The sequence below is a fragment of the Heptranchias perlo genome, chromosome 2 (assembly GCF_035084215.1).
Source record: "Heptranchias perlo isolate sHepPer1 chromosome 2, sHepPer1.hap1, whole genome shotgun sequence".
In the NCBI taxonomy this organism is placed as follows: Eukaryota; Metazoa; Chordata; class Chondrichthyes; order Hexanchiformes; family Hexanchidae; genus Heptranchias; species Heptranchias perlo.
Genome location: NC_090326.1, coordinates 10,227,734 through 10,248,955, shown reverse-complemented (window position 1 = coordinate 10,248,955; position 21,222 = coordinate 10,227,734). Strand labels below are relative to the sequence as shown.

Sequence of the window (21,222 nt, the reverse complement as noted above, 5' to 3'; positions counted from 1 at the left end):
TCCACATCATAAACAGGCTCAGTGGTGGTCATTGCCAGCATTGCTGTGTTTATAGTGTTAAGATATATTTCTCTCAGAGTTTAGCAATAACTGTAATCTGGAACTGTAACTGCAATTCTAAACTTTTAAAAACAATTTTATTGGCAATCTGAGCACTTCTTGGACTGCTGCCAAATGCTATGAGAGTATTTAATTATATTTATGGTTTCCAGTTGCCAGAATTCATCAATTCTGGTCTAGGACATCTTTGTATATCCCCAGAGTGACATGATATAAGGACCCTATTGGTTTAAATTGCATTTCCTGTTTCTTTGGCTGGTGCAGTACAGTTTGCATTTCCAGAAAATTCATGCAATTGAGGTTTGTCACAACCAGTAGGGAATAGCTGATGACAGTGTTTCTCACTGGAGGCCAAACACATTTATTAGGGGGATAATGAAACGAGCTCCAGTGCTAGTGGTATTTTTATCCCTCTGTGGCACCAAGACCATTGGTATCCCAGCTGGCTCCCATTACCCTGTCGTTCTCTTATTTCAGTCAGGGTTGGGCTCTGCTTTAAAAAAAACATTCCCATCAAACTTCTCCCCCCCTACCTCTGAAAGTGCTGACTCATGACAGGGGGGGCAGGGGGTGGATTGTAACTCCCCCCCCCCCCCACCCCAGGACGGGCAGGAGAGGTTCAGTGAGAGGGAGGGGGGGTTAAAAATTCAAAAATGGGTAACCCGACACCAACCCGCCTCCTACGCGCTCGCTTCCGGTTATAACGGGTTAGGGGGTCGGGCGGCTAACCTGCTCTCCAGAGGCAGGTCCCTAATTTAAATATTCTAACGAGGCTGCATGCCTCAAATTTTAGGACACTTTAAAACTTAACGCCTGAGGGCCGGGTTTCTCAGGGCTAGGGAAACCCGGCAGCTGAAGGGAGGCGGGAAGGGCTGGAAACCCAGCAGGTGAGTGCCTTTCCAGCACTGCTTGTGGGCCAGGAGGAGCAGGAGTGACTCCCCCAGGCCCCTCAAGTAAACCTGCCGCGATCGGAACCCCCTCCCCACGCCCATCCCCCCACCCCCTGATGTCCCTCCCGACCCATGATCTCTCCCTCCCTCCTCTCCGCTCCCCGGCTACGGCCTGGTGCCCCAGGCTTTCCCGCCTGACAGCCAGCCAGCCAGCCTCTCAATCTGGTTGGATATCCTCCGGGAAACGGATTCGTAAAATTTAAACCAGGGTCCCGCCATTAAATTCTGCAGGACCTCCGGGTTCGCATTTCCGGGTTTCCCAGCTGCTACACCTCCCCCTCCCCCTCCCTCACTGCCTCCCTGTAAGTATTGGGGCATTGGAGTATGATTGTTTGGCCATTTGCTGCCCTCCGTTACCACAAGAAAGTGGCCGTACTACATTTTTTGAGCCAACACAGTGAGTGTTATCGGCTATTTGATAGCGGAGAGGTCAAGACAACCGATATCAGGACATGAACATTTTCCAGCGCAAACAAAGACCGATTTTCCCATCCATTCCCCTTCCTAAGCCAGGAATCCTGAGAATAATTGTAGCACCGATAGTGTCACCCTAGCTGAAATCAGTAAACTCGTCACAGCTATAGCTGAAACCTGGAGCACTTCTGGTCTCTATTGCCCAGTTCGCTGGCCAAGGTGGGCTATTAGGTGAGTCAGTGACCCCAGCTTTCAGGGCCTCCGCCCAGCAAGAACGAGGCAATATCGGGGCAAAAGTGGTAGTGCACCACATACGGCCACAGTCCCGTTCTCAATGCGGCCACTGGCGTTTCCACAACATGGTGGCAATCGGTGGACAGAGCCCTCGTCTGTTTCAGGTGGGAGGCCATTTTTTAATTTTAATTGGGGTCCCATATGATTCTATAAGTGCAGGCAATTGGGACTAGCTTAGTGGTATAAACTGGGCGACATGGACATGTTGGGCCGAAGGGCCTGTTTCCATGTTGTAAACTTCTATGATTCTATGCTGGTTCTCTTTAAGGCGACCACTGCTAGCCATTCAAAGAGAATGCTCCCCCTGACCTTACAAGAATCTTTTAGCCAGAGTCAGCCCCAACCCCCCCCCCCCCCCCGCCCCAGTTTCCCCCCCCCCCCCACCACTATTGTTTCCCCCACCCTTTATCATGTAACTTCCAACTCGGCTCCATGGAGGAGCTGCCAGAATTCCTGCCCCTCAAAGACCACACAGAATAAAAATCACCCTCCATGCGTTTCTTTTAAATCACTAATCATCTCAAGTTACAATTCCTCGATGGCTTTTGTTATAAACAGAGGAGGGCGTGACGTTGTGATTGTGTGGCAGATTATATCCATCCAAAGTGGACTTGAGCAGGCTGCACTAATCAGTTCCAGGAACTAAACGTGCTGTGAAGTGAGGCGATAAAACTCCTTTACAAAAAAACAATAAAGCTGATAACTTAGAAATGGCAAGATAACTCCCGCCCTAGCATGGACATCCAGCGTGCGTGCCTGAAACAGGCATCAGGGACTTTGCATATGCAAATGAAGGGGCCTAACACCTGTTTGAGGCCTCCTTTGCAAAGTTTGGATTGTGCAGTTTCTTCAGGAGCTTGGCAGCCAGACCAGTGGTCGTTACAGGAAGTGTTCCTCACGGCTCTGCATTAAATGCACAGGCCGCTGCTGGACGCTGCTCCCCACCCACCTCCAACTCCACCCCCACCCCCACCTCCTCCTTACGACCTTGGCCAGCGTGTCAGCCGGACGATCTTGGTACCTCCAGGGACAGCCGAGCTGCCTCTGGGGCCATGACCGACGCCCGCAGCTCACTGGTAATAAACAAATGAGGCCGGCGGACCAATTTCCTGTGGTCCTGCCGTCGGCCTCGTTAGATGCCTGCAGCGTGCACTGCACCCAGGTCACGCCCTGATTCAGACTCGATCCAATTTTTAGGCCAAGTGTGTACCATGGGATAGGCTTGATGGATCAGCTGGTCTTTTCCTGCCCGTCTATTTCATATGTTCATATTGCAAACTGACCTCCATACATCCATTTAAACATAGAAACCAAATAAAGAACAGAGACACTTCAGAAAATGGGCTTCGTATCACAAAATGGTTTTATGGCACACATATATTTACAGCAAGTGCTTCTTAGTACCCCTGATGCCTCTCTGCGCTGTTCTTAAACCTATCCTGGTTGACGTGACATTGAGAACCAGCAATGCCAGTGGTGCATGGCTGTGCCGTGGTATCGTTAGCCCCTTGGGACTGAGGTGGCCCTTGTCTCAGGTCTTCAGAGTCCCAGGAGGACTCTTCAGTAGACTGTACCACCATTGCAGGTGCATGGGCAGCCTGATCCTGTATCCTGATGCCCACATTAGTAGGCACCTGACTGGGGTGGTTGGAATGGTCACCAGGAGAAAGGACGGCATCAAGAAGGCAGATACTACCCATGCCACTTGGATCTGACCGCCCGCTGTTCAGTGGTAGGGCAGACCTGTCGATATCAGTTAGATCCTGCAGATCCAGAATCTCCTGGAAGCCAGTTGCCATGGTTCACTCCAACGAAGGCCAGTGGTCAAAGTTTCCACGTGGCATGCCTCAACAGTCTGGAGGATTCTTTGTTGAGGGAACAGATGCAAATGTTTCTGGTGCTGCCACTCACTTCAAGTCGCACTGCAATATGTCGAGTCCATCTCAGATATTGGCACTGTGGTTGTCATTGGATTTGGCTGTGACCAAAGCCATCTGTCTCAAGTTCTTCAAGATGGAGTACATGTGTACAATTCTGGGCAGCACTTCCTTGACTTTAGGAAGGATGTCAAGGCCTTGGAGAGGTGTAGAGGAGATTTACCAGGATGATACCAGGGATGAAGGACTTCAGTTATGTGGAGAGGTTGGAGAAGCTGGGATTGTTCTCCTTATAGCAGAGACAGTTAAGGGGAGACTTAATAGAGGTGTTCAAAATTATCAGGGGTTTTGATCGAGCAAGTAGGGAGAAACAGTTTCCTCTGCCAAGTGGGTCAGTAACCAGAGGTCATAGGTTTAAAATAATTGGCAAAAGAACTAGAGGGGAAATGAGGAGAAATCTTTTCACACAGAGGGTTGTTATGATCCGGAAGGCACTTCCTGAAAGGGTGGAGGAATCAGATTCCGTAGGAAATTTCAAAAGGAAATTGGACATGTTCTTGAAGAGGACTAATTTGCAGGGAAAAAACTGGGGCGTGGGACTAAATTGGACAGCTCTTTCAAAGAGCCGGCACAGGCACGACGGGCCGAATGGCCTCCATCGGCATCTTTCTTTTTAAAGCAGAACTCTGGAGCTCCGAGTCTGCAGGCTCTGGAGCCAGGGGCTGGCTTCTGAGGAGCCTCCACTCCTCACTGGTCAGATCCCACTTTCACCTCTGATTGCTCAGGCACGGTGAAGGCAATGAATGTAAGAGTGCCACATATATAAAGAGACTGCAGAGCAGATGAACTTACCTTGGCTGCTCTGGTGAGACCACAGAACCTCTTCCTGCACTGCACAGGAATCCTGGGGTTCAAGGGGGTTGTACTCAGTGCCACAGCCATGTCCCTCCACACAGTGTACGCCAACTTGTTGGTGGGTCTCAACCCCCGGCCTCTCCGACCCCCCCGACCATTGCTCCTGCTTCATATCTCTATTAGGAAGACACGCAGGTCCAGCTACCTCAAGTTTGTTTCTTCGAACTGGCTGCCAACTTTCTCTCCCAGCTTGCTTGATTTCTCCATTTGCCCATTTAAGCAACATCAGTTTTTATATTCTGCTGCTACCCTAGTTTTCTGTCTCCCCTCCTGCTATTTTCCACTTCCTTCCAGGTATTTTGTGCCCCACCCAGGAACTCTTGCCCCCACCCACCCTCTTTTAAACCTTTCTAAATTGTAAATGTACCATCCTAAACACAACCATTCTCACTGATGTGAAATCAAGAGTTATCGCACTCTACTCATGCTATACTAACTCATTCTTTCCCAGGGCTTCGAAACTGTGGCGCTCCTTACCACTCTGAGTCTTTCCTTCCTCCTGCAAACATCAGGCTTTTGAAATCCAAGCATTATCTATTGGGTTACCTTGTCTACTCTCTTCTCTCTTACTCTTTTCAGTGATGTCCTGGGCTTTGACCACCACCCACCCCCACAACCCACTCCCCCCTCCCAACCCCCCCTCCCACAACCCACTCATCCCCCTCCCACCCCCCCTCCCACAACTCACTCATCCCCCGACCCAACCACACCCCCACAACCCCACTTTGGTTTTTCAATTACAAAATGCCCAGTTTAGGAACCAGTCCGACTATTTTCATCTCCTCCCAGCTTGGCACCAGATAAAGTCCAAATCTCATTATTTTCTGTTGTTTCATGAACCTATTCTTTTCCTTTTGAATGCTCCAACAAAATCATAATTACAGGTTAGGAGTTGCTTATTCTGTAAGTTAACGCACATGAAACAATTATTTCATCTACTATTTCATGGTCCCAGTTTTGTTGTCAGAGGTGTGGGATACGTCCACATTCCCTGCACTGATCCCTCTCGCAATTTTTAGATTGAAACGTACACATTAAGTAATAAAGCATGCACTGAACCAGAGTAAATAGGTAAGATCGTTCAGTTAACAGGAATGACTACAATAGATATAGTCAGAATATGGTTTGGGATTTTAAAATTCTATATATTTAGCAGAAATATTTCCTTATTGAGTATTCACTTAAGTTGAGCCAATTCGATTGTGGAATCTCAAATTTATAGTACTGTGATGTAAATGAACTGATATATATTTAATTACAATTTTTGCTAAATACTTCATTTACATCTTGGTGTTTAGGAATCTAAGGTTAAAATACAAGTGAACTGACCCTACAGTTAATCATGGGCATGATTAAAACACAATCTGGGATAGCTGTCTGTTTTGATATATTTTTGTAATGAACTCTAGGACATTGATAAGACTCTGAATTTCTTAGCCGAAATAAACTAATATGTAATTTTGCACAACTTTAATGGTCTTATTTTTCCAACCATTTTCATCAGTGGCCTATTCCTAATGTTTAATTTCTCACGCCAACTTTTTTATGATTTCCCGCTATCATCCTATTAGTCAAAATATTGTATTGGCAGGATTGAATGGAACAAAATGTATTGGTACTAGACAAGCCTTCTAGTCTCTGGAGTTTAAAGTTTAATACACAGCCCTAGTTCCCACATTATGAAGGACTCCAATGGGGTTATATTGGATAACCCCCAAAAACGGGCGCTGGGATCTAATGTGGGAAATAGGGCTGTGTATTAAACTTTAAACTCCAGAGACTATAAGGTTTGTCTAATACTATTACATTCAATGATTGCTGCGTCCAGCCAGTGCTAACTGTGCTGTTGATTGGCTGCACGCATCAGCAGGGGGCCCCGATATCGGGAGTGGCCAGCACCACTTAAAGGCAGCCTGTACCTCTTAAAGGGGAGGTGCACCGTGGCTACAGGAAATGCTGGAAGTCCATTGGGAAGTAAATCTGTGTTGGAATTTTGTGAAGAGTGGCAGCGCCAGCGAGAGGGCGTGCACCAAGGTTCTCGGATGATGCACTAGAGGCCTTGGTGGAGGAGGCGGACAGAAGGAGGGGCATCCTGTATCCTCAGGGGGACAGGAGACCCTCAAGACATATGCTTGAGAGGCAGTGGGAAGAAGTAGCGGACAGGTCAAAGCCAGGAGCATCGCACCACAAACGTGGATCCAGTGCAGGAAGTTCAATGATTTGACACGAGTGGTCAAGGTGAGTGAGATCAACTGTCAAGTGGCATCTCCTACCAACTACACCACTAGCCGTATCCACTGTTCTACGCACAACTCCCTCGTAACCCACCTACCAACAAACTCTTTCAATCAGTACGCAACTCTTCAAAGCAGAGGCGTCATCTCACCTTCACACATTATCACTGTTGCAAGCCTCACACCCGCAACATAGTGGCAGTTATTCAACCATGACAGCTACATCACCAAACATCTTGCAGGACAACCACTGATCCACACTTCCCTCTTGCAGGAGAAGGTGGCGCACAACAGTAGGCAGCAGGAAAGACCTGGAGGAGGTCAGGCACGCCTACACGTCCTCACCCCCATGGAGGAGACAGTGCTGTCCATCATTGGGTGGGCCGTCGCTGGGGCCGTGGCCACTGGTGGTGCTGGAGGTATCGACGATGAGGGTCTCTGCGTACCTAATCCTCCTTCTCGCTTCCCACTTCTCCCTCATCCCACAATCTTCTCTGACTCACGTGCTGCAGATGGTGTCAGCATGCAAGTCTTACTTTCACCTCCCCCCGCTCCACAACACAACCCGTGTCCCTTTCTCATTTCAGAAACCCAAGAACTGGAACCGACACCGTCAGAGGAGGCAGAGGAAGACGACAGTGATGATGCAGACTCACCGTCACTCGATCTTACACTCGCAGCCACCAGCTCAGAGACAGACACTGTGCGTCCTTTAGAGGCTGGGATAGAGGAGGGATCTGCACGTGGTGAGACACCGGGCGCAAGTGCACAGGAGCTGGGGTGGGGAGAACGGATACCACAGGTGCCAGCTCGCCAGAGGGCGAGGTCGCTCACTAGTTGTGCTGAAGAGCGGTCAGGTGAGGACTGCGATGGGATAGGCTACAGGAGACAGCTGATGGACATACACAACCAAATGCTTGGTATCCTGGAAAGCCTGCCAGAAAGCCTGCGCACAATGTCAAGGGGCATGGAGGAGTCCAGCTCCAACTTGGCGCAGAGCTTGGAGCCCGTACTTTCCCACATGGAACGGGTGGTCACCTCCATCAGCACACCTGTGGAACCCACCACGATACAGCGTCTGATGACAGGTGTCACAGCTTCCAGATGGCGAGTTCAGATGTGGAGCACGCCTGGCAATATGCGTGCAGTCAATGGCACCCTGCACCATGGAGAAGCCTGCAATGCGAGCAAAACCTCATGCTCGCTCCCGCTGGCTGTCTCTGGCAAGAGAGAATGAGATGAATCGGGTTCGGAGTGCGTACAGAACCTCAGTGGCCTCCCTTATACAGCAGTACACTGCAAACTGTGAGATGTCGCTCATATTGCCAGCAGCAGCCTGAAAGGAGCCAGAGCCGTAAAAATTAAGCGCCGTAGTTACCTTGACAACCACTGTCCTTGCCCTGCTCTGAGGCTGCAGTTGCGGCATGCACTGATCATCGCTGAAGCTGAGGTAAGAGAATTGGTCCCTGATGGCCCTCATTGGATATGGCCTCCTGCTGCTGAGTGCCCTGCTCCTCCTCCTCCTCCTCCTTCTCCTCCCCCTTCTAGCGGCTTGTCCTGCTCTGCGTGGTCTCTCCGCATGCTCCCAGTCATGTTCAGTTCCCAGAGGAAGCCCTAGCAGGCCACCCACGTCTGAAAACAACTTTGGTCAGCGCACTATTTTAAATGCCACTAACAGCACTGTGCGACCAGCCAGACCACTCTCTGTATAATATTGCAACTTTAGCCAAATAGAGGAAACTTCCACAAACACCCACAATTGTAGCAGCAGCCAGAGAAACTAATCCAGCAACTAACCTGTAACTCCAGCGTGCTCCCTTTAAATAGCGCTGATTCACGTCATCATCTCCCTACTTTACACGCTGCCAGCGCTCGTGAGGTGGGCCTGCGCAAACGCCTTTACCAAGATGGCGTCCTGCGCACTTTACGTCGGAAGCGTGCGCGCATCTCGGACGCCATTTTCGGGGCTTAGGTGTCCGCGAAGCGCCTACGCAACGGAAACTACACGGTCCAATTTCACCCACCCCCATAGGCTTCTTTTTCTCATTGCTTTCATATAGAGTGAGTAAATCACCAAGTGTGCCGCGATATACACTTTGGCACCTATCAATGCAAAAACAGGTTCTGCGAGTTAATATCCCATAGAAAATGCAATCATTTAACTTTAACAACCTTTGGGTGCTGATACCAGGAAAGTAGCTTGGAAGAGTTACTGGGGTCTAAATGTAACATTGTTGCGCCCGTTTTAAGGACCTAAAGCAGGCGTGACGATAATGAATTCAGCGGTGCAGATGACTGCGCTCGATCGTCATGGGAGTTTGGGCCGCTGCTAAATTGGTTGAGGCCTTTTTTAGGTGGCCTGAAGTGAGCACCATCTCTGACTAGCATTTCTGGATCTTGAGCAGCCTGACCAGCGGTCCTTAAAGGCCGCTCCAAATTGTTTTTGTGGAGTTGGAAAGAGCAGGACTGCTCCTCCTGGCTCCACAAAACCATGACAGCTCACTAACGGTCTACCTTCAACCACCTCCCGATCACCCCCCCTCCCCCTCCTGGACTCGGTGCTGGCCGAAAGTCGTAAGGCCCCTATAGACGAGCTGAGTCAGGCTGTTTGATTGGCGGCGCTACCTGCCTGGTTTATTCTGATGAGGCCCGAGGATGAATTTATTTCGGTCCTCAGGCCTTTCCGTTCTGACGCACCATCGCTGCCTGCCGTTGGAATCACACCAGGTTTAGGGCACTAAGAAATTTAGGCCCTGCTGTGTCAGAAGCGACTGGGGATTAATTAAACTGCTGAAATTATAAAATGACAGAATCCCTTTAGCACTCTATGTAAGTATTTTAGATACTAAGATAGATTCAGCTCCTTCACATTGGCTCAAATATAGTGCCACGTTCTTATATATCTAAGCCTTTACATCCCCTAACCTGCATTGATATCAGACATAAGAACATAAGAAATAGGAGCAGGAGTAGGCCAATCGGCCCCTCGAGCCTGCTCCGCCATTCAATAAGATCATGGCTGATCTGATCCTAACCTCAAATCTAAAGAACACAAGAAGTAGGAGCAGGACCCGGCCACTCAGCCCCTGGGCCCTCTCCGCCACCCACAGGGCCTTGACCGATCCGAACTCAGCTTCATGTCCAATTTCCTGCCCGCTCCCCATAACCCCTAATTCGCCACAGGGCTAAAATCTGCATTATAATTCTAAGTACAGATAATTCTTTATAATTCACAACCACAATTATTTTTTTTAAATTCAGAAACCAAAGTGAAGGGCTAATGCAAGATGCCACCAAGGTTGGAAAGCAAAGATGATGTAAGTCAGAAAGCAATGACTAGGTGAACAGAAAGCTTGGATTAAAAAAAATAAAAATTAGAAAATGAAAAGATTGAGGGAAGTTAGCAGTTCCACAGTCTTGAGGTGCTGGGAAAGAATAAATTGGAGTAGGAATCTGCAATGAGTCTTGATTTCAACACAGCGGGGTGTAGGGAGGAGGAAGCATATACGGGAAAGTATAGTTACAGCTTATTGGGAACAAATGAGGAAAGTGCAGTGGAAGACCGACTACAGTAGTATTGGTAAAATAGAGGAAGACAAGAACGATTGTAACAGAGAGGGAGAAGTTGGTAGGTAAAGGTGAGGAAGGGACTGTTTATCAGATGACAAGGTTTAGTTGTATGCTATCAAGGAGTGTGAGAGAGATATTAGAAGAGCCTTCTTTGATATAGAGGCAGATATGGAAATTGATGAACATAGAGTGAAATCATCATCCAAGAGTGGACAGGATGGATTATGAGTGGGGGAGGTGATTGACATGAAGATAGACAGATTTAAGAAAAACAGAACTGATTTGGGAAAGATAAGACCTGAGTTAGTCCAAAAAGATTCAGGGGTAAGTTTTATGGAGTAGCACTCCAGCGAGACTTTCATGCAAGAGGAGTGCATTTCAGAAACTCAATTGTGAAGGTCAGGATGCCCTGCAAGAGTTCCCATCAATTAAAATAAATGGACAAAACATGATGGGGGGCACACAGACCCGTACACTTAAATTCCCAACATGTACCCTTTTCACGCAAAGCTCTAAACCAGGAGTGCGAATTCATAAAATCGACCCCTCAGAGTCACCGACGACAGATAGGATGATTGAGAGGAAACTAGCCATGAGCATAGCTTTGTGAGAGGCCATATTATGGAAGACTGTTTAAAGGTGCATGGTCCAGACCTTGTCAAAAGCTTTGGAGGTGTCAAAGGTAATGACAAAGATTCGCCAAAGTGTTCAAGAGAAGAGTTTCAAAGATGTACAGCCGAGGTCTAAGATCACCAGTGGAATGGCCATGTGGAAAACCATACCACTGATCATGGATTAGGCCACAATTTGATGGGTGATTTGAGAGCTAACAGCAGCTTTGAGAGGTTTAAAACGTGTCTGAGATAGAGCTGAAAGAAACAACAATGTATTCCTAAATTCAGGAAAGGGCATATTAATCTTGAATGAATTTTCTAAATGTATCAAAGGAGCAATATATTAGAAGGATGAAACTCAAAAGGGATGTTATAGCTGGACTGTGCCAAATGCTGAATTTGGATGACTATGGCTTCTCTGCCCGTGGCTTCAAAAGACAACCATAGACGTCTGTACCACAATCGTCTCCTTCTGAAACAGATTAAGAGCAACAACATTTAGTTGAAGGAACTCCTCTAGTCAATGTGAACTCCATCAGCCTTACTGTCTGTGCTTTGTGGCATTGCATAATGAAAACCATTAATTATACACCAATGCCAACAGTGTTTCTACATCTCCATGTTATATGCACAGCCACTAAACAAAACTGAACATACATATCAACTGACTGCTCAGTCCTGTACCTAACTTTTCTCTTGGGAGGTAAATATATCAATGGAATACACAAATCTATAGGCATAGGTGCGAAATAAATTACTGTTAAGAAGTGTATATTTCAATGTAATTCATGGATTTCCTTTCAGAGAGTGATTATGTGTTTTTGACTGTGACTACCCTCTGGCAGCACTATTACAGGAATGAACCACACGCAACAAGAAGATGCAATTTGGAGTCTGGAAATAAGTGAATGAACGTCTTCTGGGAGAGTACGCAACAAACTATCACTAAAATTCTGTGTTATAGCCAGACAGGACTTTGACTATTCTGGTCCGCAACCTATCATAGCCTGCCCATGACATTATATTGGTCTGCTTAAGCTGAAGGTTGACGCAGATCTGCCTGAGGTCAGATTGACAGGCATCACTAACCTTTGCCAAACATTCTTTTCTCGATGACGATAATCCCCCTCCAATTTCTGCAAGCTGTTACAGCTATAATCAGAGTAATTTGCATTACTGCCCTTTTATCGGGACAATTAGCAAGGATTCCACAGTGGGTACTATACATGATCTAAAAAAAGTAGATGAATGTACAGTGAAATCATAGAATCATAGAATGATGCAGCACAGAAGGAGGCCATTCGGCCCACTATGCCTGTGCCGGCTCTTTGAAAGAGCTATCCAATAGTCCCATTCCCCTGCTCTTTCCCCATAGCCCTGCATATTTTTTCTACTTCAAATATTTATCCAATTCCCTTTTGAAAGTTATTACTGGATCTGCCCTTTCAGGCAGCACATTCCAGATTATAACAACTTGCTGCATAAAATATTTTTTCTTCATGTCGTCTCAGGTTCTTTTGCCAATTACCTTAAATCTGTGTCCTCTGGTTACTGACCCTTCTGCCACAAGAAACAGTTTCTCCTTATTTGTCCTATCAAAACCCTTTATGATTTTGAACACCTCTATGAAATCTCCCCTTAAACTTCTCTGCTCTAAGGAGAACAACTCCAGATTGTCTAGTCTTTCCACATAACTGAAGTCTTTCATCCCTGGTACCAAGGCCTTGACATCCTTCCGAAAGTGTGATGCCCAAAATTGGACGCAATACTCCAGCTGGGGCCTAACCAGTGTTTTATAAAGGTTTAGCATAACTTCCTTGTGTTTGTACTCTATGCCTCTATTTATAAAGCCCAGGATCCCATATGCTTTTTTAACAGCCTTCTCAACCTGACCTGACACCTCCACCTTCAAAGATTTGTGTACATACACTCCCAGGTCTCTCTGTTCCTGCACCCCCTTGTACCATTTAGTTTATATTGGCTCTCCTCATTCTTCCTATCAAAATGAATCACTTCACATTTCTCTTTGTTAAATTTCATCTGCCATGTGTCTGCCCATTCCACCAGTCTGTCTATGACCTCCTGAAGTCTGTAACTATTCCTCTCACTGTTTAATAACATTTCTGAGTTTCATGTCATCTGCAAACTTTGAAATTATACCCTCTATACCCAAGTCCAGGTCATTAATATATATCAAAAAGAGCAGTGGCCCTAATACCAACCCCTGGGGAACACGAGTGCATACTTCCCTCCAGTCTGAAAAACAACCGTTCACCACTACTCTCTGCTTTCTGTCCCTTACCCAATTTCATATCCACACAGCCACTGCCCCTTTAATCCCATGGGCTTCAATTTTTCAAATATGTCTATTATGTGGTACTTTAATCAAACGCCTTTTGAAAATCCATATATACAACATCAACTGCACCACCCTCATCAACCCTCTCCGATAGTTCATCAAAGAACTCAATCAAGTTGATCAAATATGATTTGCCTTTAACAAATCCATGCTGACTTTCATTTATTAACCCACATGTTTCCAAGTGCCAATTAATTTCGTCCCAGATTAATGTCGCTAAGAATTTCCCCACCACCGACATTAAGCTGATTGGCCTGTAATTGTCGTGTTTATCTCTCGCCCCTTTTTTTGGACAGGGGTGTAACATTTGCAATCCTCCAGTCCTCTGGCACCACTCCCCATATCGAAGGAGGATTGGACGGTTGTGACCAGAGCCTCCGCGATTTCCACCATTACTTCCCTCCAAAATCTAGAATGCATCCCATCTAGACCGGTGACTTCTACTTTGAGTGCTGACAACCTTTTTAGTACAATGGCAGCAATGGCAGCATCCTCTTCTTTAGTGAAGACAGATGCAAAGTAATCATTTAATATCTCAGTCGTGCCCTCCGCCTCCACAAGAAGATTTCCTTTTTGGTCCCTAATTGGCACCACCCTTCACTTGACTAACCTTTTACTATTTATATGTTATAAAAGGCTTTTTGGGTCCCTTTTATGTCACCCACTATTCTCATACTCTCTCTTTGCCCCTCTTATTTCCTTTTTCAGTTCTCCTCTGTACTTTCTGTATTCAGCTTGGTTCTCTACTGAATTAGTAACCGACATTTATCATAAGCCTCCTTTTTCTGTTTCATTTTAATCGCTATATCTTTAGTCATCCAGGGAGCTCTAGCTTTGGATGCCCTTTCTTTCCCCCTCATGGGAATGTGTCTAGACTGAACCCAAACCTATTTCAAGGCCTCCCATTGTTCAATTATTGTTTTACCTGCCAATTTTTGATTCTAATTCACCTTGGCCAGATCTCTTTTCAACTCACCGAAATTAGCCTCCTCCAGTTGAGTATTTTCACATTTGATTTTTGAATTTTGGAAGATGACAACCAATGCATCCACTCTCTCTATAGCCACCTCTTTCAAATCCCTGGGATGTAGATCATCAGGTCCTTGGGATTTATTGACTTTCAGTCCCATTAATTTCTCTAGTACTATTTTTTTCACTAATACTAATTTCTTTCAGTTCCTCAATCTCGCCAGACCCTTGGTTCCCTACTATTTCTGGGAGGTTTTTTTGTGTCTTCTTCCGTGAAGACAGACACAAAGTATTTGTTTAATTTCTTTGCCATTTCCTTATTCCCCATTATAAATTCTCCCGTCTCTGTCTGTAAAGGACCCACATTTGCCTTCGCCAGTCTTTTCCTTTTTACATACCGATAGAAGCTTTTACAGTCCGTTTTTATTTCTATAGCGCCTTTCACAACCTCAGGATGTCCCAAAGTTCTTTACAGCCAATTAAATACTTGTGAAATGTAGTCACTGTTGTAATGTAGGAAACAATGGGCCAGGATTTGCTGTAGCCGGAGAACGAACAGCGCCCATCGTTAGTTAGACTTGCGCTTGCCTGTTTAATCTCCATGATATTTTGCGCTGCAAGTTGCTGGAAGTGTGAGATGGAAACAGCGCGGTGCCCTCTACAGGGCATCTGGGATCTGAGTGAACAGGGCAAGCAACTGGGTATCTCCTTAACCAATCAGATTGACGCATTGTTAACGAGCGGAGCAGTGTCTGAACCAGGAAGTGTAAGTTAGAATAGTGAATTCAATGTCAAATCAGAAAGAGAAATAAAGAGAGGGGATGAAAGATTGGATTAAGCGAGAGAGAAAATAGATAGAAAGAAAAAGGTAATTTTAAAAAAAATCTCCAACAATTAAGAACCTGAAGGAATGAAACCCCACATTAGTAATCGTTAATTTTCGGTGCCAGAGAGGTTGACAGGCAGTAATTAACACTTATCAGGGTGCTTAGACTGAAATGGACAAGGTCTAACTTTCTGTGGTGAGTTTAGTTCGTATCTACCGCTCAAATACAGGAACTTTACGCCTTTCAATGGTGAGGCAGACAGCGAGCCGCTGTTTTCGCGAAGCTAACGATGGAACGGAGCAACGGACCTGAATTTTCGCGTTGAATCGCGCATCTGCCCTCGCCTGAAGTTGCTGTGCGAATTGCACATAAGTAATGGTGAGCGCTGTTAGCCTCACCTTTATTTTGTCGGGAAAATCTGGGCCAACAGACGTATTCTGCTTCTGGTGCTCCAAGAAGCATGCCGCGAAGATGTGTGGAATGGTCTCTGTACCCTCCTGATCCTCGGTCAATGACATTTGTCTCTCCAATTTACGTTCCTGCACTTCTAGTGCCATGTCCTCTGTGCCAGGTGACTGGTCATGTGATAGAATATGCGTGTTCATGTGCCGCAATCTCTGAGTTGGTGCATGCTGGATAGCAGATGTGCAATCTGGTGCAACATTTGTCTTTCAATTGGAAATTGCCCCTCTCCACATATGTGGAGAGAAAATGGTATACATTAGGAGTGTTTTACTAGAGCCACACCCTCAGCAACACAGAACAATACCGTTTGAGAAGAGATTCCTGTATTTGTATGGTTTTATATTTGTAAGTCACATACATGTGTCAAAGAGACAATACACTCAAATAAAACTTACCATGCTCTTAAGTAGTGCCTCCTATTTCAGCCTCACTATTACAATTGAGAGTCTATTTGCAGAATAGCTTTGCCATCGTAAACTCCCCAGACGTCATGCTTCTTGCTGATAGTTGAACACAGTCTTCCCTTTTTCTATCTTCTTTATATCATCAGCATATTTCTGTATTTTATTCCATATTTGTTCTTTGAGATTGAGTTCAACCATCCAGCAACTTCCTCCCAGGCTTATCTCCTGGTAATTGGGTTTTGAGGGAGTGACACCAGTTTCTAGCCCTGATGTTCTCCATCACCAAATCTGGCTAATGTTGGTAATCCAGGCTTCCTTGATTTTCACCCTTTTCAAGTATACGGACGGCCTCACGCTCTGCTTGTTGGGGTGGTTAACAGAGGTTATTACTGGTTTCCTCTAACTGAGTACCTTAACTTATGACCCATGGAGCCAAAAATGTGGCACAATTGGCTCTGTGGCGACTATACCACAGTTACTGCTGCAGGGTGGTCAGCTTGGCTCAGTTGTTAGCACTCTTGAGTCTGTAGGTTCAAGCCCTCCAATTGAGCTAAGAACATAATATAGGCTGACACATTAGTGCCGTACTGAGGGAGAGCCGCATGGTTGGAGGTGCCGTCTTTCAGATGAAATGTTTCATTGAGTCCGTGGCTGCCTACTCAGTTGGACGTAAAAGATCCTATGGCATTATTGAAATAATGTGGCGATGCCGGTGATGGACTGGGGTTGACAATTGTAAACAATTTTACAACACCAAGTTATAGTCCAACAAATTTATTTTAAATTTCACAAGCTTTCGGAGGCTTCCTCCTTCCTCAGGTGAATGTTGTGCAAATGAAATCTTCGAATCCTACGCATTTATAAATCACAGAACAATGCCTGGTGATTACTGCCCGTTGCCAAGACAATCACAGTGAGCAGACAGAAAGGTGTCACCTACAAGGCCACCGAATATACAAACCCCCCCAAAAAAAGAGAGAGATAGGCAGAGACATAGAGACATCCGGAAGGAAGACAGCAAATGACCCGTTATATTAAAAACAGATAACATTTGTTCGCTGGTGGGGTAACGTGTAGCGTGACATGAACCAAAGATCCCGGTTGAGGCCGTCCTCATGGGTACGGAACTTGGCTATCAATTTCTGCTCGACGATTTTGCGTTGTCGTGTGTCTCGAAGGCCGCCTTGGAGTATGCTTACCCAAAGGTCGGTGGCTGAATGTCCTTGACTGCTGAAGTGTTCCCCGACTGGGAGGGAACCCTCCTGTCTGGCGATTGTTGCGCGGTGTCCGTTCATCCGTTGTCGCAGCGTCTGCATGGTCTCGCCAATGTACCATGCTCTGGGGCATCCTTTCCTGCAACGTATGAGGTAGACAACGTTGGCCGAGTCACAGGAGTGTGAACCGTGCACCTGGTGGGTGGTGTCCTCTCGTGTGATGGTGGTATCTGTGTCGATGATCTGGCATGTCTTGCAGAGGTTACCGTGGCAGGGTTGTGTGGTGTCGTGGACGCTGTTCTCCTGAAGGCTGGGTAATTTGCTGCGAACGATGGTTTGTTTGAGGTTGGGTGGCTGTTTAAAGGCGAGTAGTGGAGGTGTGGGGATGGCCATAGCGAGGTGTTCGTCGTCATTGATGACATGTTGAAGGCTGCGGAGAACATGGCGTAGTTTCTCCGCTCCGGGGAAGTACTGGACGACGAAGGGTACTCTGTTGGTTGCGTCCCGTGTTAGTCTTCTGAGGAGGTCTACGCGATTTTTCGCTGTGGCCCGTCGGAACTGTCGATCGATGAGTCAAGCGTCATATCCCGTTCTTACTAGGGCGTCTTTCAGCGTCTGTAGGTGTCCATCTGCTCAGACGAGGAGGAACGCGATTCATACTCCTGTGACTCGGCCAACGTTGTCTACCTCATACATTGCAGGAAAGGATGCCCCAGAGCATGGTACATTGGCGAGACCATGCAGACGCTGCGACAACGGATGAACGGACACCGCGCAACAATTGCCAGACAGGAGGGTTCCCTCCCAGTCGGGGAACACTTCAGCAGTCACGGACATTCAGCCACCGACCTTCGGGTAAGCGTACTCCAAGGCGGCCTTCGAGACACACGACAACGCAAAATCGTCGAGCAGAAATTGATAGCCAAGTTCCATACCCATGAGGACGGCCTCAACCGGGATCTTGGGTTCATGTCACGCTACACGTAACCCCACCAGCGAACAAATGTTATCTGTTTTTAATATAACGGGTCATTTGCTGTCTTCCTTCCGGATGTCTCTATGTCTCTGCCTATCTTTCTCTTTTTTTGGGGGGGTTTGTATATTCGGTGGCCTTGTAGGTGACACCTTTCTGTCTGCTCACTGTGATTGTCTTGGCAACGGGCAGTAATCACCAGGCATTGTTCTGTGATTTATAAATGCATAGGATTCGAAGATTTCATTTGCACAACATTCACCTGAGGAAGGAGGAAGCCTCCGAAAGCTTGTGAAATTTAAAATAAATTTGTTGGACCATAACTTGGTGTTGTAAGATTGTTTACAATTATTGAAATAAGAGCAGGCAGTTGTCCTGGTAACCTGGCCAACATTCCTCAACCAGTACCACTAAAAAACAGATTATTTGGTCAGTTATTCATTTGCTGTTTGTGTAATCTTGGTTTATGAAGGCTGCCATATTTGCTTACATATTTCTGATCTTTCTTTCTTAAGTGCCTTTATGTTGAAAAGTGCAAAAATGGGCCATTTACAGGAAGATTGGCAGCACCCTGTAAAATGCTATGGAGCACTTTTCTCACTTCTGATCTTAGGCTAACCAATCTATAATTCCCTAATTTATGTCTCATTCCTTTTTTTTATAAACTATTTGTCACATGGGCTCCCCTCCAATCCTTATGTATAATGCACATTATTGTATTTATTTTCCTTCATTTTTTTGACGATTAAGGGCTGCTTTGATTTTCTTTCCAACACAAGCATGACTGGCTTCTCCACCAGATTCCAGAGCCAGCCTGATCCAATCTGGAATTTGTCCATGGTCTTCATTCATGAAGACTGACGTGAAGAATTCATTTGGCACATCAGTCATTTCCTGACAACCACATGATATTTCTACCCAGTGATCCTTAAAGGGCATGTCTGGCTTTTAACGCTGCCCATGTTTTAAATGATTTTAAAAATGGATCCCTCAGTTCTATCCACCTTTCTGTTTTCCTCTTATCCCACCTAATACTCATTTTAGTTATCTTCAACCTACATTTGTGCAACTCACAGTCCTCATTACTTTTTGATCCACTGAATCTTTAATATAACTCTTCTTAACTTCTATGGTATTCTTAGCCAGCTATTCGTGTTCATAATCTAGAAATTACTAGTCTAGTTTATCTCATGTGCTTACGTCCATTAAAATTGCAGAAAGGTGAACTTCATATGATCACTTTAGGCATTCATACAATAACACTGTTCACATGTAGCCTTATTTTTTCCACATTTCTTAAATTGGCCTTAGTAAAAATATTTCTGTTTTTCTTTTCTCATTATTTTCTTCTCCTGAATCCCGCTCAGCCCTTCCAAGAGCTCTCCTCATAATCTAAAGTGTGCTTTTCTAGTTTTACAAATCCTTATTGTAATATTCCGCAGTAGCCACCCTAGTATATAATAATCACTAGAAGTCACACACTCATCCAGCTTACTAAGCCAGCAAAGCAATTTATCAGATATTAAAAAAAACAAGTGTATTTTCCTCTGTGTGCAAAGTTAAAGATTTGTTTTTACTAAATTGCCTTTGGTTTATAATAGTAGGTTAGCAAAAGATCTTTTCTTTAACTTTACATGAAGGAAAATACACCCCAGAGTAGACTTGTCTGGTGCTACTGTCCATAATTGCCTTTTCTCCATATTTAACCAATGATAATTTGTCTTCTGTTTCAAGCCACAAAATACCATGATCAGACAGAACATGTAGATTACAGGCACAGCATCACTGGTTTCCATTATTACAGAAGAAAACTGACAGAATGGTGCTTCAGTGTTTCTATTTACTTGCAAGACAATTTACCAAAAGATTTCTCTTTAATTCATGTACAAATATATGCCACGTTTGGTGTAAGTGAATAAACTGAAGCAACCATTGCGTTATTTCACACATGTGTGATTCCTAACTATTGTACGTTCATCTCAAGATTTCTTTTCAATGAATACTTGACACCTTACTCAATTAATTCAGACTTACATCTATCACCTACCCTACCACCCATCAAATATAGAATACTAATTATTTGAATCTTAATTTCGAGACAGTTTCTAAAAATTTTCACAACGTTATTGTCATTCTACATGTACAGCACATTAGGTGGTAGAGCAGCTCACAGCTATAACATTCACATCTTATTGAGGGCACAACTGTAGTTAGAAATGGGGATAATTATTCAGTAACACAGTTAAAGATCAATTACTACCTGTGTCTCTTGGTATGAAATTTTCTGTCTGTGTTGTTTGTAGCTAATCAATGTCCGGAACTTGCACCAAAGGTAACCTAAAAGGCAAAGGCAGCCTCCTATCCAGAATGATTTCACTTTACAAAACAACTCCATTGCTCAAAACAGGTTGGTTTTTGTCATGTGTATTTTAGTAATAAGTTCACTGTTAAGTATTCGTATTTGATCCTAACTGAAAAAGAATCGTGCAGCTTTAAAGAAGCACGTGTGTAAGGCAAAGTCTCTGTGGAAAGTCACAAGGCTCAATGCAGGCAGATGTTGCCAAGAATCGTACCTAAAAGGAAAAAAAAATGCATTGGGCCTGTGACAAGTCTAAAACAGGTGCTGAGGAACATGTGTGTAGCAATCATTGGTGTGTGTCATCCTGATATGCTAGCACAAGGCATGTGGATAAACTATAACACCATGCACAAGAAACATATATAGTGCTTACTGCAGGGCACAGAGAAAGGGGGAGAGTAGTTGCAGAAGCAAGTGTCTTTTGGTTGGGGGGGGGGGGAGGGGGTAGAAAGGATGTTGTTTGCTATAATTGCTGAAAAAATGTTTTTAAAAACTTGACAAAACTACAATGGCACTTATTGGCCCTGAATTTCCTCAGTTGTTACATCGGGAAACCTGCATAATCTGGGCGAGGGAACAAAATGAGGCAGGTACACATTACATCAGGTCTCCCTCCCCTCCTCCGCCCCCCCCCCCGTCCAATTATTTCACACCCATCCAAAATTCGACCAGCAGTTGGTGCAGGAGCATTATATGGCCACCCATATATGGGCGGAAGCATTGT

General features: G+C 45.4%; 1 protein-coding gene across 2 annotated transcripts in view; it reads right to left on the bottom strand.

The window, feature by feature from the left end:
• LOC137335095 (myosin light chain kinase 2, skeletal/cardiac muscle-like) overlaps positions 1–21,222 on the bottom strand; it is a 341,364-nt gene that overhangs the window by 223,992 nt on the left and 96,150 nt on the right. Inside the window, exon 1 of one of the 2 annotated variants that reach the window (XM_068000237.1) lies at positions 20,400–20,620. The exons of the other annotated variant lie outside the window; for it this stretch is intronic. Within the exon in view, the coding sequence (XP_067856338.1) occupies positions 20,400–20,534 (135 nt within the window). The 5' untranslated portion in view covers positions 20,535–20,620. Of the gene's footprint in view, positions 1–20,399; positions 20,621–21,222 lie in introns of those variants that run through there. 2 annotated transcript variants of the gene reach the window in all.